The sequence below is a fragment of the Scomber scombrus genome, chromosome 11 (assembly GCF_963691925.1).
Source record: "Scomber scombrus chromosome 11, fScoSco1.1, whole genome shotgun sequence".
In the NCBI taxonomy this organism is placed as follows: domain Eukaryota; kingdom Metazoa; phylum Chordata; class Actinopteri; order Scombriformes; family Scombridae; genus Scomber; species Scomber scombrus.
Window position 1 is genome coordinate 7169620 of NC_084980.1, and position 11632 is coordinate 7181251.

At 38.7% G+C, this 11632-nt stretch overlaps 1 protein-coding gene across 2 annotated transcripts; it reads left to right on the forward strand.

Annotated features, from left to right (window-relative positions):
• Positions 1 to 1087: 1087 nt before the first annotated feature.
• Positions 1088 to 10512, forward strand: LOC133990526 (nucleolar protein 9). Of its 2 annotated transcripts, none has more exons than XM_062428868.1 (12): positions 1088 to 1153; positions 1698 to 1988; positions 4131 to 4367; positions 4459 to 4659; positions 4756 to 4863; positions 6247 to 6388; positions 6500 to 6692; positions 6780 to 6920; positions 7063 to 7182; positions 7330 to 7542; positions 9375 to 9480; positions 9600 to 10512. In XM_062428868.1, the coding sequence occupies exons 2-12, from the start codon at positions 1769 to 1771 to the stop codon at positions 9752 to 9754; spliced, it is 1836 nt and encodes a 611-aa protein (XP_062284852.1). In that variant the 5' UTR covers positions 1088 to 1153; positions 1698 to 1768; the 3' UTR covers positions 9755 to 10512. The 2 variants fall into 2 exon arrangements, with proteins under 2 accessions (XP_062284852.1, XP_062284851.1); XM_062428867.1 differs by lacking the exon at positions 1088 to 1153 and adding an exon at positions 1346 to 1362.
• The last annotated feature ends 1120 nt before the right edge of the window (positions 10513 to 11632 follow it).

Here is an 11632-nt window from a genome sequence, read left to right on the forward strand (position 1 = left end):
ACAGTGAGCATGGACTCTCCCTCTGCCAAGTTACTGTGCTGCCCTCTGGTGGTTATTACTAAAGCTATAACACAACACACATCCTGTACTGAATGATTCAGTTATGATATCTGGACTGATTTATTATCTGGTAGGTATGGGCTTGCAGGCAATACAGTATCTGTATTCATTTATTAAAGGATAATCTGATTAATAAAAGTCGCATAAGTAATTTGGTAATTATAACTGGTTCATTATGCTTATTTTCTTAAGAGACTAGACTTTATTATGTAGGCTAAATCAGAGGGAAGGCAAAACAGCTACCACGGTTAAGCCATGGATGTATTGCAAGAACTCTTATAATACATCTATGAATCCTGATGGGTCAAACAAAAATGAAACTACTTCTGGGTAGGCTTTTTTTTTTTTTTTGTTAATATTGAAAGTAATTTGTTTGTGTTGTCTTTATTTTGCACATGTAACAAATCAAGATGTAGTTTTCCAGAGAACCTTGTAGTAGAAGTAGTTTAATAAACACTTCTAGCCAAAAAAGTGTCCTATCAAACCAGTTCTGTTCAATATGATACACATACTGTATTTTATTAAAGGTCATAACAGTGTAATTCATTAGGAATATGAAGGGAATAATAATGAATTCATTTATTTTCCTTCTTTTGGTAAAAGCTTAAAATCAGCTCAAAAATCATATAACTAGTCTATTAATACTGTACTATTAATATGATAGATAGATAGATAGATAGATAGATAGATAGATAGATAGATAGATAGATAGATAGATAGATAGATAGATAGATAGATAGATAGATAGATAGATAGATAGATAGATAGATCATTTCTATTGTTAATAATTATTTGCTCTTTGACGTTTTTTGTTTTTTTCTTTGGCAACATGTTTGATCCACAAAGTCATGCCAATAAAGCCAATTATATTGAAAAAAATTGTGTATGAGAGAGAGAGAGAGAGAGAGAGAGAGAGAGAGAGAGAGAGAGAGAGAGAGAGAGAGAGAGAGAGAGAGAGAGAGAGAGAGAGTGTGTGTGTGTGTGTGTGTGTGTGTGCGTGCGTGCGTACGTGTAGAAGACACGACCCCGCCCCTCCACGTCATCACCACGCGTCAAACACACGTCGCCTCTGTTAGGTCTACGTGAACAACACGTGAGTTAAACAACATTGTTGCCTTTTACAACTTGTGTTTTTGTCGACTCATATTTTGCCAGCTAAATACCACCTCCATGTGTTCGATATGAATTTGTCAAGATGTCAACCTGTTCCAATAAACACTGAGATAGTTGTGGTGTTGATAGTGTTAGCATAGAGGGCTACAGGTCGCCTTCAGCCAAACTCCATTCACACAATATTCAAATGTAATGTTTAGCCGGTTTTTCGGCCACTACATTGACTTTATTAAACATGATACAGGATATTTTCTGAATTATTATCCATGTGTGAGTTCGGCATTCCTTAACCTGACCTAGGTAGACCGGGCAGATAAAAAAACACAATAAATCCATACCTAGCTACTCAAACAATATTGATTTTAGTAGCCTTGCATATCTACTACAATGTATTGATCCCAGGACAAGTGTTTCCTCTAATACAAGCACAGTTCTGTCATTGTTTTCAATCTGGCAAAGTGTTATGGAGTTGAACACTACATTCCAGCTATTACTTCATGATGTCTCTATTCTTTCTGTTTCAGCCTGAAGATTTAGGTACACACCCCTCAAACAAACACCTGCTGGTAACCTGCATGTTGTGAGGTTACCAGTCATGTTGTCCAAAACGGAGGAGAGGAAACCAGGGAAAGGGGGAGAAAATAAGAGGAGGCACCCCGATGACGATGGCCTAGGAGGAGAGAAGAAGAGGAGAGGAGGAGAAGAAGGAGAAAAGGGAAAAGATGGCAGGAAGCGTCTGGATGCTATGAGTGTTGGCTATTTCCGCAGAGTCGGGGAGAGACTCAGTGAAGGTTTTGCAGATGATCAGGAGAGAGGTGAGATTTTATTTCACAAGATCTGAGCAGTCAGGTTTAGGAATGAAGTCAGGGGCATGAATTTGGAGCGTGCAACAGAAAGTCACATTACACCATTACTATAAGAATCCATGTTATAATACAGCAGGATATGGAGAGAAAGAAAACAAAAGTCTATCTCCTGACATCAATAATGTGATGTTTGATGAAGTATGAAAATCACAAATGTGGTGAGGAGAGATGCATTGTACCAGGTTTTAGCTAAATTGCTATTTTCCACCCGTAGTCCCTCGGCAGGCAGGTGGAACAATCAGTTAAATTAATGACAAAATTCAATGGACATGAACTACAAAACACCAGTTCATGAAATTTTACAAACACTGTCTTCCCCATATCCCACCCCATCTAATCATTTGACTAATAAACATTGACTTTGACTTCAGCTCACAACCTCTGATCAGTATGTATTTATTAGTCACATCACAAACAAACATCACATCCCTTCCTGGGCCCAAGTGTGGGGAAATTTCATTGAATGTAAAGAATCAGAATCAGAATGCCTGTGTTGTCATTGTATCATTAAAAAGCATACAATTCAATTTTGGATTGGTACTTTTGTAAGGTGCCTCAAGTTAAAAACACGTCCTCAACACGTTCATTCAGACATATTCCACACAATAATAAATTATGAATTAGAAACAATAAATAAATATAGCAGTTAAAAACTTCTGTAAGAAAGTGCGTGTTCAGAGCATATGACATTGAGTAATAACAGTTAGTGAAAAAAAAGTTAAAATGCCCTTTGATCGTACCTTTAACCTTTTTATTTGGGCTTTATGTTCAACCTCAATATATTTGTAATTCCAAATGAAAGTACTGGGAAAAACTTGTTCAGATTTGTTCTGGGTTTTCTTTACTTTAACTTTTACATTTTTACAGTGATTTTAAGACATACTTTTGTATGTTATTTAGGTTAAGTTGATCCACAGGTGCTTGTGTTTAAACAATATTTAACAGTTGAGAGTGATAGTCTTTTAATTAATAAAAAAAGGTAGAAAATCACCAGGGCCGATTTTGTTGAAGATGCTGATATAAGGGAGTAAAATATTCCTGATATTGATATATTGGCCAATAATCAGCTAGAATAATACATAAACACACAGTTTTTTTGCAAATATCACTCAAATGTGATTATCAAACACTTGTGACAAGGATATGTAAAGGAGGCCATGATATTTTATAGTTTAATAAAAAATTGTATTGTATAAAATAACATCAGTGCACTGAAACAGTAAACTTTACTGGGAATTTAATCCTTATAATTAACAATAATTAAAAAAAAACACACACACACAGACACACACAGGACAATTAACTATTGAACTTGAATTAAGAAAAAGGATCAAATATACATAAAATGCTGCCTATATAATTTAAAGCACTACATTAAAAATATCGGCACCGATGTGAAAGGCCAGTATCAGCTGATAATATCAGCTGACCAATATATCAGTCAGGCTCGAAAAATCACACTTATGTTCTTGATAATAAGGTGATAAATAAAGGTTTTCCTATGTTTTAGTACTGGTATAGAAAGTCAGGTATTTGCGCTAGCATCACAATATGTCTAATAATACTCAGCCCTACTAGTTACTGAATCTGTGCATTTATTTTTTACTTCAACCTGCATTTTTTAGTCCTCACTGAGTCAGAGCTCTCAGCGCTGTCAAGTCTCAGCAGAGTGTTTGTTTGAAAGTCCAAAAAGAGGTTTAAATATTGAAAAGCTTTCCTAAATTGCTTTGACAAGTTGTACTTCAGCTATGTAGAGCCTTTGTTTTAATGATGACACATCACCTGGGTTTTCACTGATGCAGCCATTCAGATGTAACAATCCCCGGCTTCAATGAAATATTTATGACTTCTCCTTGTCTTGTTATCCATACACTGATTTGACATGATTCAGCTTATTGCAGCATTATTGCATCATTTTACCTGAAATATAACAACCTGAAATATAACTGGTGGACCATTTTATGTATAAACTTTATGACCCTTGGTCCTTTTGGGGATAAATAACCATGTATATATAAGGAAATATGTGTACATGTGTGTATCCGACCCTGTCAAAGTATCTAATGCTTACTTTCGATTGGCTCTTTGTAGAGATGTTTGTGGAGAACGTCCTCTCAGAAGTGAAAGGTAAAGCGAGCCTGGTGGCGATGGACCAGACAGGAAGCATCACTCTGCAGCGCCTGCTCCCGCTTTCCAGTCTTGAGCAGGTGGGGGAGGTGCTGACTGAACTGGGTGGAGAATCAGGTTCAGAGTTGAAGGATGTTTCTTGTGACCGGTGCGGTGGCCACGTAGTGGAGAGTGCCATCAGACAGGCGTCCAGGTTGATGGGTACGTTTATCTCACTTCTCACCACTTAGTAACGTGAGGTTTTCTTCAGTTGTATTTGGTTGGTGAGACTCTTTGCTTCCGTACTTTTTAGGATCACCACAGAAGGAGGCATCAGAAGAAGAAGAGGAGGAGAGTGCTGGAGTGCTGGAGACCCAGGTGTTGTCTTTAAGTCAGGTAGTGAGAGAAAACAATGAAGACTTCATCAAACACGCTCACGGCTCACACGTGGTCCGCACTCTTTTACACTTGCTGGCAGGCTGTCTCGGACCCCCACGCACTGAAACCCGTCCAGGTACACACACACACACACACACACACAAAAGGCTCTATCCACTTTACACTTGCACCCATGTCATGTTTCCTCTCTTTCTTTCTTTTTTCTTTCAAGGTCTAAAAGAACGCAACGTCACTCCTCAGCTGACAGACTTTGAGATTCCCACGTCGTTTTGGTACGAGCTGAAAAACCTCACAGAGACCTTGATGGACAACGTTAACTGTGAGTCATTTTACGTCAAAACCCATCACACGTACCCTCGTCTAAGTTGTCACGTGAGGAAAGATTAGTTGTCTTGTGGTGTTTGTACACACAGAAAAGATTTAAACTTTGCCCCTCGTCCCGTTTCGACTAGAGTAAGCTGAAAAAAGAGACAGAAGAGGTGGTCAGATAAATAAAACATAATTTTCAGATTTTTTTCAAGGCGGTTACGTTCTAAAGCATAAATAAAAACACAAGAATAAAGTACAAGCAGAGTGTCTCCACATAAGTACACTGCCACACTCTTGTAGTCACTCATAAGTGATGACTGAGAAGGATTATTTTAGTCTATACATTGTTTTTTATTTAAGAAAATCCTGCGTAGTTATAAAAAAATTATTTATTTATTTATTATATAAATGTATTTATATAAAGTTTATTATTCAGGGAACAGTCTAGTATTTCAAAATAAAGGTAGTAACCTTGGCTTTTTCTGTTAACTTAAAAAATACATTTATTCGTATCTGTTTTTGTATGTGAATGGTTGTTAATAAGTTAAAATATCTGTTTATCTGTCTTTAGTTGATTGTTGTTGCCAGCGAACGACTTTTATGGTCACTTTAGTTCCATTATTTCAGGAATTCATTCATATGTTCAGTTTAGTTTTCTGAGCTCAACCATTTTCATTTGAGTTTTTTAGTTTATTTTTCCGGACTGAATTTATATATTTTTATATATATTTTCAAAAAGAACAAACGGCTGAGTCGTCCTTCATGTAATCGACTGACTGCTCTGACATTGTTGTTGGAATTGGATGAACACTCAATCGCATCAATCGCATTCAATGCCAGCGAGAACTCAGCGGAAAGGCAAAAGGGAAATGCTCAAGGGCAGCTCTTTTAGAACAGAACCCTCTGTATTGTGTTCCGAATTTCTATGATAAACCTCAAGCTCGCACTTTGAATGGCAAAACAAAATGATAATAGTCGATAAACAGCCTTGCGGCAAATGCACACAACATAGAGCTACAGTATCTCAGAGGTTTTTCTGCAAAGTGACATTTGATATATTAACACAGACACACAAAATAAAATACTATCTGGAGAGAAAAGCTGCATACACATGTCTCAAAAACAGTTCTAACTTCCTTCCTGTGCTTCAGTAGTAAATTAACACATTTAAGCCAAAGTCTTTAACTTTTTATGATCTGTTTGAATTGTCAATTCTCATATTTACCTATCATCCTGCATCAGTCAGTTGTATAAATATGTATTTCTGCTGTTCTGTGTGTGTGTGTGTGTGTGTGTGTGTGTGTGTGCATAGCAAGAAAATTAAACAAAACGCACACACAATGGGCAGAGTATAAAATGTTTTCTCTTGGCTTGTGTCTCTTTCCTCTTCTAGTAAGTGTCACTGATTCAGTGGCCAGTGCAGTGTTCCAGACCATGCTGACCGTGTGTCACAGAAAAAGGCCCAAACTCTGTAAACAGCTCCTGAAACGCATCACCGAGTATCTGACGAGTCGCAGCTCTGCTCCTGGAGTAAGGTCAGGGTCGACTCTAGTTTCATTTCACTCTCATATCCTGCAATGAGACGCTAGAGCGAAGATTTAAACAGCATGAAATAACACTGGGGTTTGTTCTCTCTTCCTTTTCAGTCCACTTCTGGTTTTTCTCAAGGACCAGGCCTCCAGTCACCTCACTGAGACCATCATACAGCTATCCCATAAGTCTCTGCTGCGCGACCTCTACAAGAACCACCTCAAGGGTCAGCTGGTCGACCTAGCCCTCCATCGGATCGCCAACTTCCCCATACAGAGGCTCATCGCCGCTTCGGCCAAATATACAATGGTAGGTGGAACTTTGAAGAGGAACGTCTTGGTTTCTTATTGAGATTGAATGGAGGGATTCCATTTTTCTCCCTTCTTCTCTTCACAGTTCCTGAATTTGTTCGACGAGCTACTCGAAGGTGCTGAGGCCATCCTGGCGTCGGGTCACATGGGTGTGATCGTGCAGATGGCAGAGAGCTGTGCAGAGAGTCAAGAGAAACAGGATGACATGATGAAGTGCCTCCTGGGTGTAAGCCTTAAATCAACATAACTGAAACCGTCATTTCAGTTTAATTCTCCGTCTTTACGACTGATACCGAACATGGCTGACAAACAACGATAAAACTGCTTAATGCGTAGTTTATGGACTTCGTGTTGTTGTGTTTTCTCAGGCTTTCCACTGCGCGGAGCCCGGCTCTCGACACACCAGCTGCCTTCCTCTCTTCATGTCCCTGCTCACCTACGAGGTGTATTACCACTCTGACACAGCAGAGGGCGGCATAGACATGCAGGTAAACAGCTGAGAGACAACTTATCAAATCATTTATCCTCACATTTCAGCTTAATTAGCAGAAAGCTGCGCTGCAAATGACAGCAAACTACACGTATGTTGAAAAGATGCAGGAGACATAGTGTGACACAGTCTCGATCACTTCCAGGTCCCGCTGTCCTCCATCTGTTACCACGGCTCCCGGCTGGTGCAGGCGCTGGCCAGGTTCAAGGAGCGCTCTCTCCTCCTCAACAGTCTGCGCTCTCTGACCCCCGCTGACCTTCTGACGCTGGCCTCCGACCCCTCGGGCAGCCACGTCCTCCAGGCCCTCATCACCACATCCAGCGACAAGGGCAGAGGCAAGATCCTCAAGAGGCTGGAGGTATGAGCACAGGGGCAGTTCCACAGTGTTATACAGTAGCAGTCAAAAGTTTGGAAACACCTTCTCATTCAAGATGTGCATCCAACATGAAAACTTCAATAACTAAAAACGATAGACATTTAGTGCTCTAACGACTTAGAAACAGTATTTGCCAGTTAAGTAATCGTTGCATCAGGTTCAAACAAAGAGAATGACAACAAATCCCATGAAAAACAAGTGCTGTCTATGTGGTAAAAGGCTGAGCTTTGAACCACACTGTTAGACAACATTCCTGCTGCTGCTGCTGCTGTAAATACCAATTTGTGCACCAATTCCACAGCTGAAAATAGATCTAATTACTCCTGTTTCACTAATGTTTGCTAAGAACTACAATGCTCAGCTGTTTCTTTATTTACCCTAACTTTACAACAACAGTCTGACACATTGTTTTGTTCTTTTAATGGAATTCAGTGACAAAAACAAAAATACAACCAGCCTTGTAAATTCAAGGTAAAGGTGAGTACCTGTTTTGTTTCTGTCAGTGGTTTCACAGTGTACCACTGATCATCAGGGGGCAATGCTGCAAAAAATGCAGCAATGTGCCTGTAAAGGCAGGGAAGAAGAAGGCAATGCCTGCCACAAAAATTATATTATCGACTATCACCTTTTTTTACCTCAAAATTTGCCGCACTTCACATTAGCAGCTAAGAGGCTATTCATGTCACATTGGCTAAGCAAGTAGTGTCCTCCACTCCTCACTATGCACATCCTGAGTGGAGACTGCAGAAGCGAGTGGTGACGCTTATATGTAATTAAAGGTAAATAACTCAAATGACAATAATATCGTTTATCACGATTATTTCTGAGACAATATATAGTCCAACAAAAGTAGTTATCGTGACAGGTCTTATTCAAGATTTAAGAAACTTTATTGTCTGTCACATAGTAACAGAAATTTCTCTTTGGCGCAGCTCAATCAAAGACAAATGTAACATGTAACAATAACAAAGTAAAAACAACAGAAACATCAGAGTAATATAAGTTATGCCATCAATACTGTTAGAAGACAAGTCTATTTGTGAACAATGTGAATTCGACACACTATTAACCTCAAGGACACACAATGTATTTGCTGCTCGTTAGTCCACAGTTCAATTTCAGTTCACTTCATTTCAACCTCAGGACACTGCTTTAAGATGTGTTGAGCTCTGCTATTACTACTTTTCAAGTGATTGGATTTCACATTAATGGATCAGTCCACTGAACCATTAATGACAGAAAAGACAGACTGCGGTCCTGATTGAAGCTGCTGCTGCTGCTGCTGGAACAATTGAGGTTTTTTTTTGCAGAGGTATTAGAGTGATATTGAAACTTAAGTATTTATCCCTCAGCCGGCAGAAGCCACATATAGAAATTTAAGGTACTGCAACAGACTTCTACTCTAAAGGTGTCCTTGTAGTTGATAAAATAATCTTATCACAAAGTCAGCTTAGTAGCTGCGGTAGAGCTTTCGATCCTATCACACACGATGCCTACCTGTCATGTAATTGTTCTGTTTTTCTAAGCACTCGAAGGACTTCTTGTTATTGTTTGTCTTGAAAAGTTGAGATTAAGGTCCACGCTTCTATAATAACATATGAAATCCATAATCAAGTCAACTTCATCTGCTGAGGAAGATTGCGTGATATGATTGAAAGCTCCAGAACAGCTACTGAGGTCTAGATTGAACACAAGTTGAACATTATCAGACATAGAGTGTAACAGTTTCTTGTTGTTTTTATTTGTCATTACTCCTATGAATTTTCTTTTCATGCATCATCCCTCTTTGTTCATCTTACCATCTGTCTTCACAGGGTCAATATGTTCAAATGGCCTGCTCCAGGTTAGGCAGTCGGGTCGTGGAAGCCATATGGAACAGTGCTTCAGTCAATCAGAGGCAAAGCATCGCACAGGAACTAGGTAATCTGAACTCAGTCTAAGATTTCTTTTAAACGGTGGCGAGAGGTTTTTTTACCCCCTTTTTTTTTTGCATATTTTTTCTCAAATGATCATGACTTCCATCTCTCCTTCCTCTCCAGTGCCGAGCGAAAACCAGCTGAGGTCAGATCAGTTTGCGCGCCACGTTTGGGCCAAATTTGCTCTCTCACACTTCATCCAAAGACGAGCTCACTGGCAGGAAATCCAGACTGGCGAGTCCAAGAAGCGGAAACTCTTCAGTGACATTATTGAGTGAAAAATAAATTTGTAATCTTTTAATGCCTCCCCCCATATAATTAGATGAAAAATAATAAAAAAGAAAATATTCTTTATTTGTGTGCAGAATTAATTGATAATATTTTAAGTATGGCAATGTCAGCTATTGAGTCATTTACAGTAGTTCTAATTACATTTGTTCCATTGGATGTACTTGTAAGGAGAAATTTGGCCACTAGGGGCTGCTGGTGGAACATTTATACTCGGTCTCTTCTTTTCTTTGAGGTTCAGCTTTTCAAATGAGCAGAGCAACACAATCTCAAATTTGTGATCATGAAGTCAAATAGAAAACCCTCCAAGGACACACAGCTGACACTGCATTTTTTTTCAAATCTTATTTTGAGTGTAATGTTTGATTTTTATGCCTGTCCGCCGGTGATAGCTATGGCAAGAGGCATTATTTTTTTGGGTTGACTGTCTGTCCGTCCCATTCTCATGAATGCAATATCTCATGAATACTCAGAGCAGAGGAAATTTCATTACATCAATTTTGTCCACTCAAAGATGAACTGATTAGAATTTGGTGGTCACGGCATTTTATATTTAAATGGTCAAAGGTCAATTTCACCATGACATCATAATGTTCGGCAAAAATACTTTTCTAGCTATTATTCAACACCATAACTCAGGAGCAGAAGGGGAGATTTTGACCATATTTCACACTTGGTTGCAATACTGAATTGGTGTTGCTACTCTTGGGTGTCCGCCTTTAAACTGTGGTGATTGTTTAGAGTTTGTAAGCTGCCAGGTTGGAAATGTGTTGTGTCAACTGTGTTCTATCAGAATCTGCTTTATTTGCCAAGCATGTGAACACATAAAAAGAAAATACATTTAATACCTTTTTATATTAAATTTCTTCTGTACAAATATAAGTCTTGACAGATATGGATACAAACTGCAACTTCACTTGTTGGTGGAGGCATATAACATCAAGATGGTATTTCTAGTTCTTTCTCCATTGATATTGTGGAATGTCACAATAACAGGGTGAATATAGTATGTAACTATATAAGCATGCATATGTTAAATATGTAAAAGCAGTTTTGGTAGGGACAGACATTTTTTGGGGAATAAAGTATGAGCATTTATAGGAGGACTTCACATCTCAGAAAATGTTCGATTATGTTATTGATCCCTCTGTTTCTCCGTATGTGATGTTTCCTCGTAATTCCTTAACAGAAGCACAAACACATTCAGAAATCCTTCTCTGCCTCAGCAGTGAGCCATTTCTGTCGCAAGCCTTTTGGAGACGCATTAGATTAGTCACAGAGGAGAACATCAATTATAAATTGATCGGAATAAGGAAGGCCTTTATCTTGGCAGATGCCTCTCAGTAGAGGAGAAGCACATGGCCAAGAAGCCACGCTTAAAGACAGGATGTGTTGTCGGTGTGGAAACAATAAAGAGCACCATACGCTTAGGTAAGAAACATATTGTCATTCATCCCAGACTCTCTTGGCCACTGAATTTTTCACTGTCTTTCTCTAGCTCAGGTATAGACTTTTTACATTCTTTTAACCCATGTTGAGCGAAAAAACATATTTATTCATATTTTGTTCCAAGGTCTTAAAAAAATAGTCAAAGGCTTTATGTGTGAGACAGGAAGATAGAAAGCTCACTTCATTTTAATACAATCCAACACTAGTCTTGTTATAAATACTACCTTTTCCAACACCATTGACATGGTGTCATGGTTGTCTGGAGGTATCAACTCTGGTCATTTTGAAGTTGTAGGTTGTTTTATTGGATTGCTTTATAATGCAAATTGTTCCCCGCATTTTAGCCCTTCTACATAATATGTAAATGAAGTGGATAAAATATTCTTTCAACATAAACCAGTGCAATATATTCACACCGA

What these genes read in the sequence shown, in the direction of transcription:
- LOC133990526 (XM_062428868.1), top strand. Translation starts at nt 1,769, where the DNA reads ATGTTGTCCAAAACGGAGGAGAGGAAACCAGGGAAAGGGGGAGAAAAT. An exon ending in TGATGAAGTGCCTCCTGGGT is followed by an intron (nt 6,921 to 7,062) that starts GTAAGCCTTAAA and finishes GTGTTTTCTCAG; the next exon opens with GCTTTCCACTGCGCGGAGCC. An exon ending in AGATCCTCAAGAGGCTGGAG is followed by an intron (nt 7,543 to 9,374) that starts GTATGAGCACAG and finishes CTGTCTTCACAG; the next exon opens with GGTCAATATGTTCAAATGGC.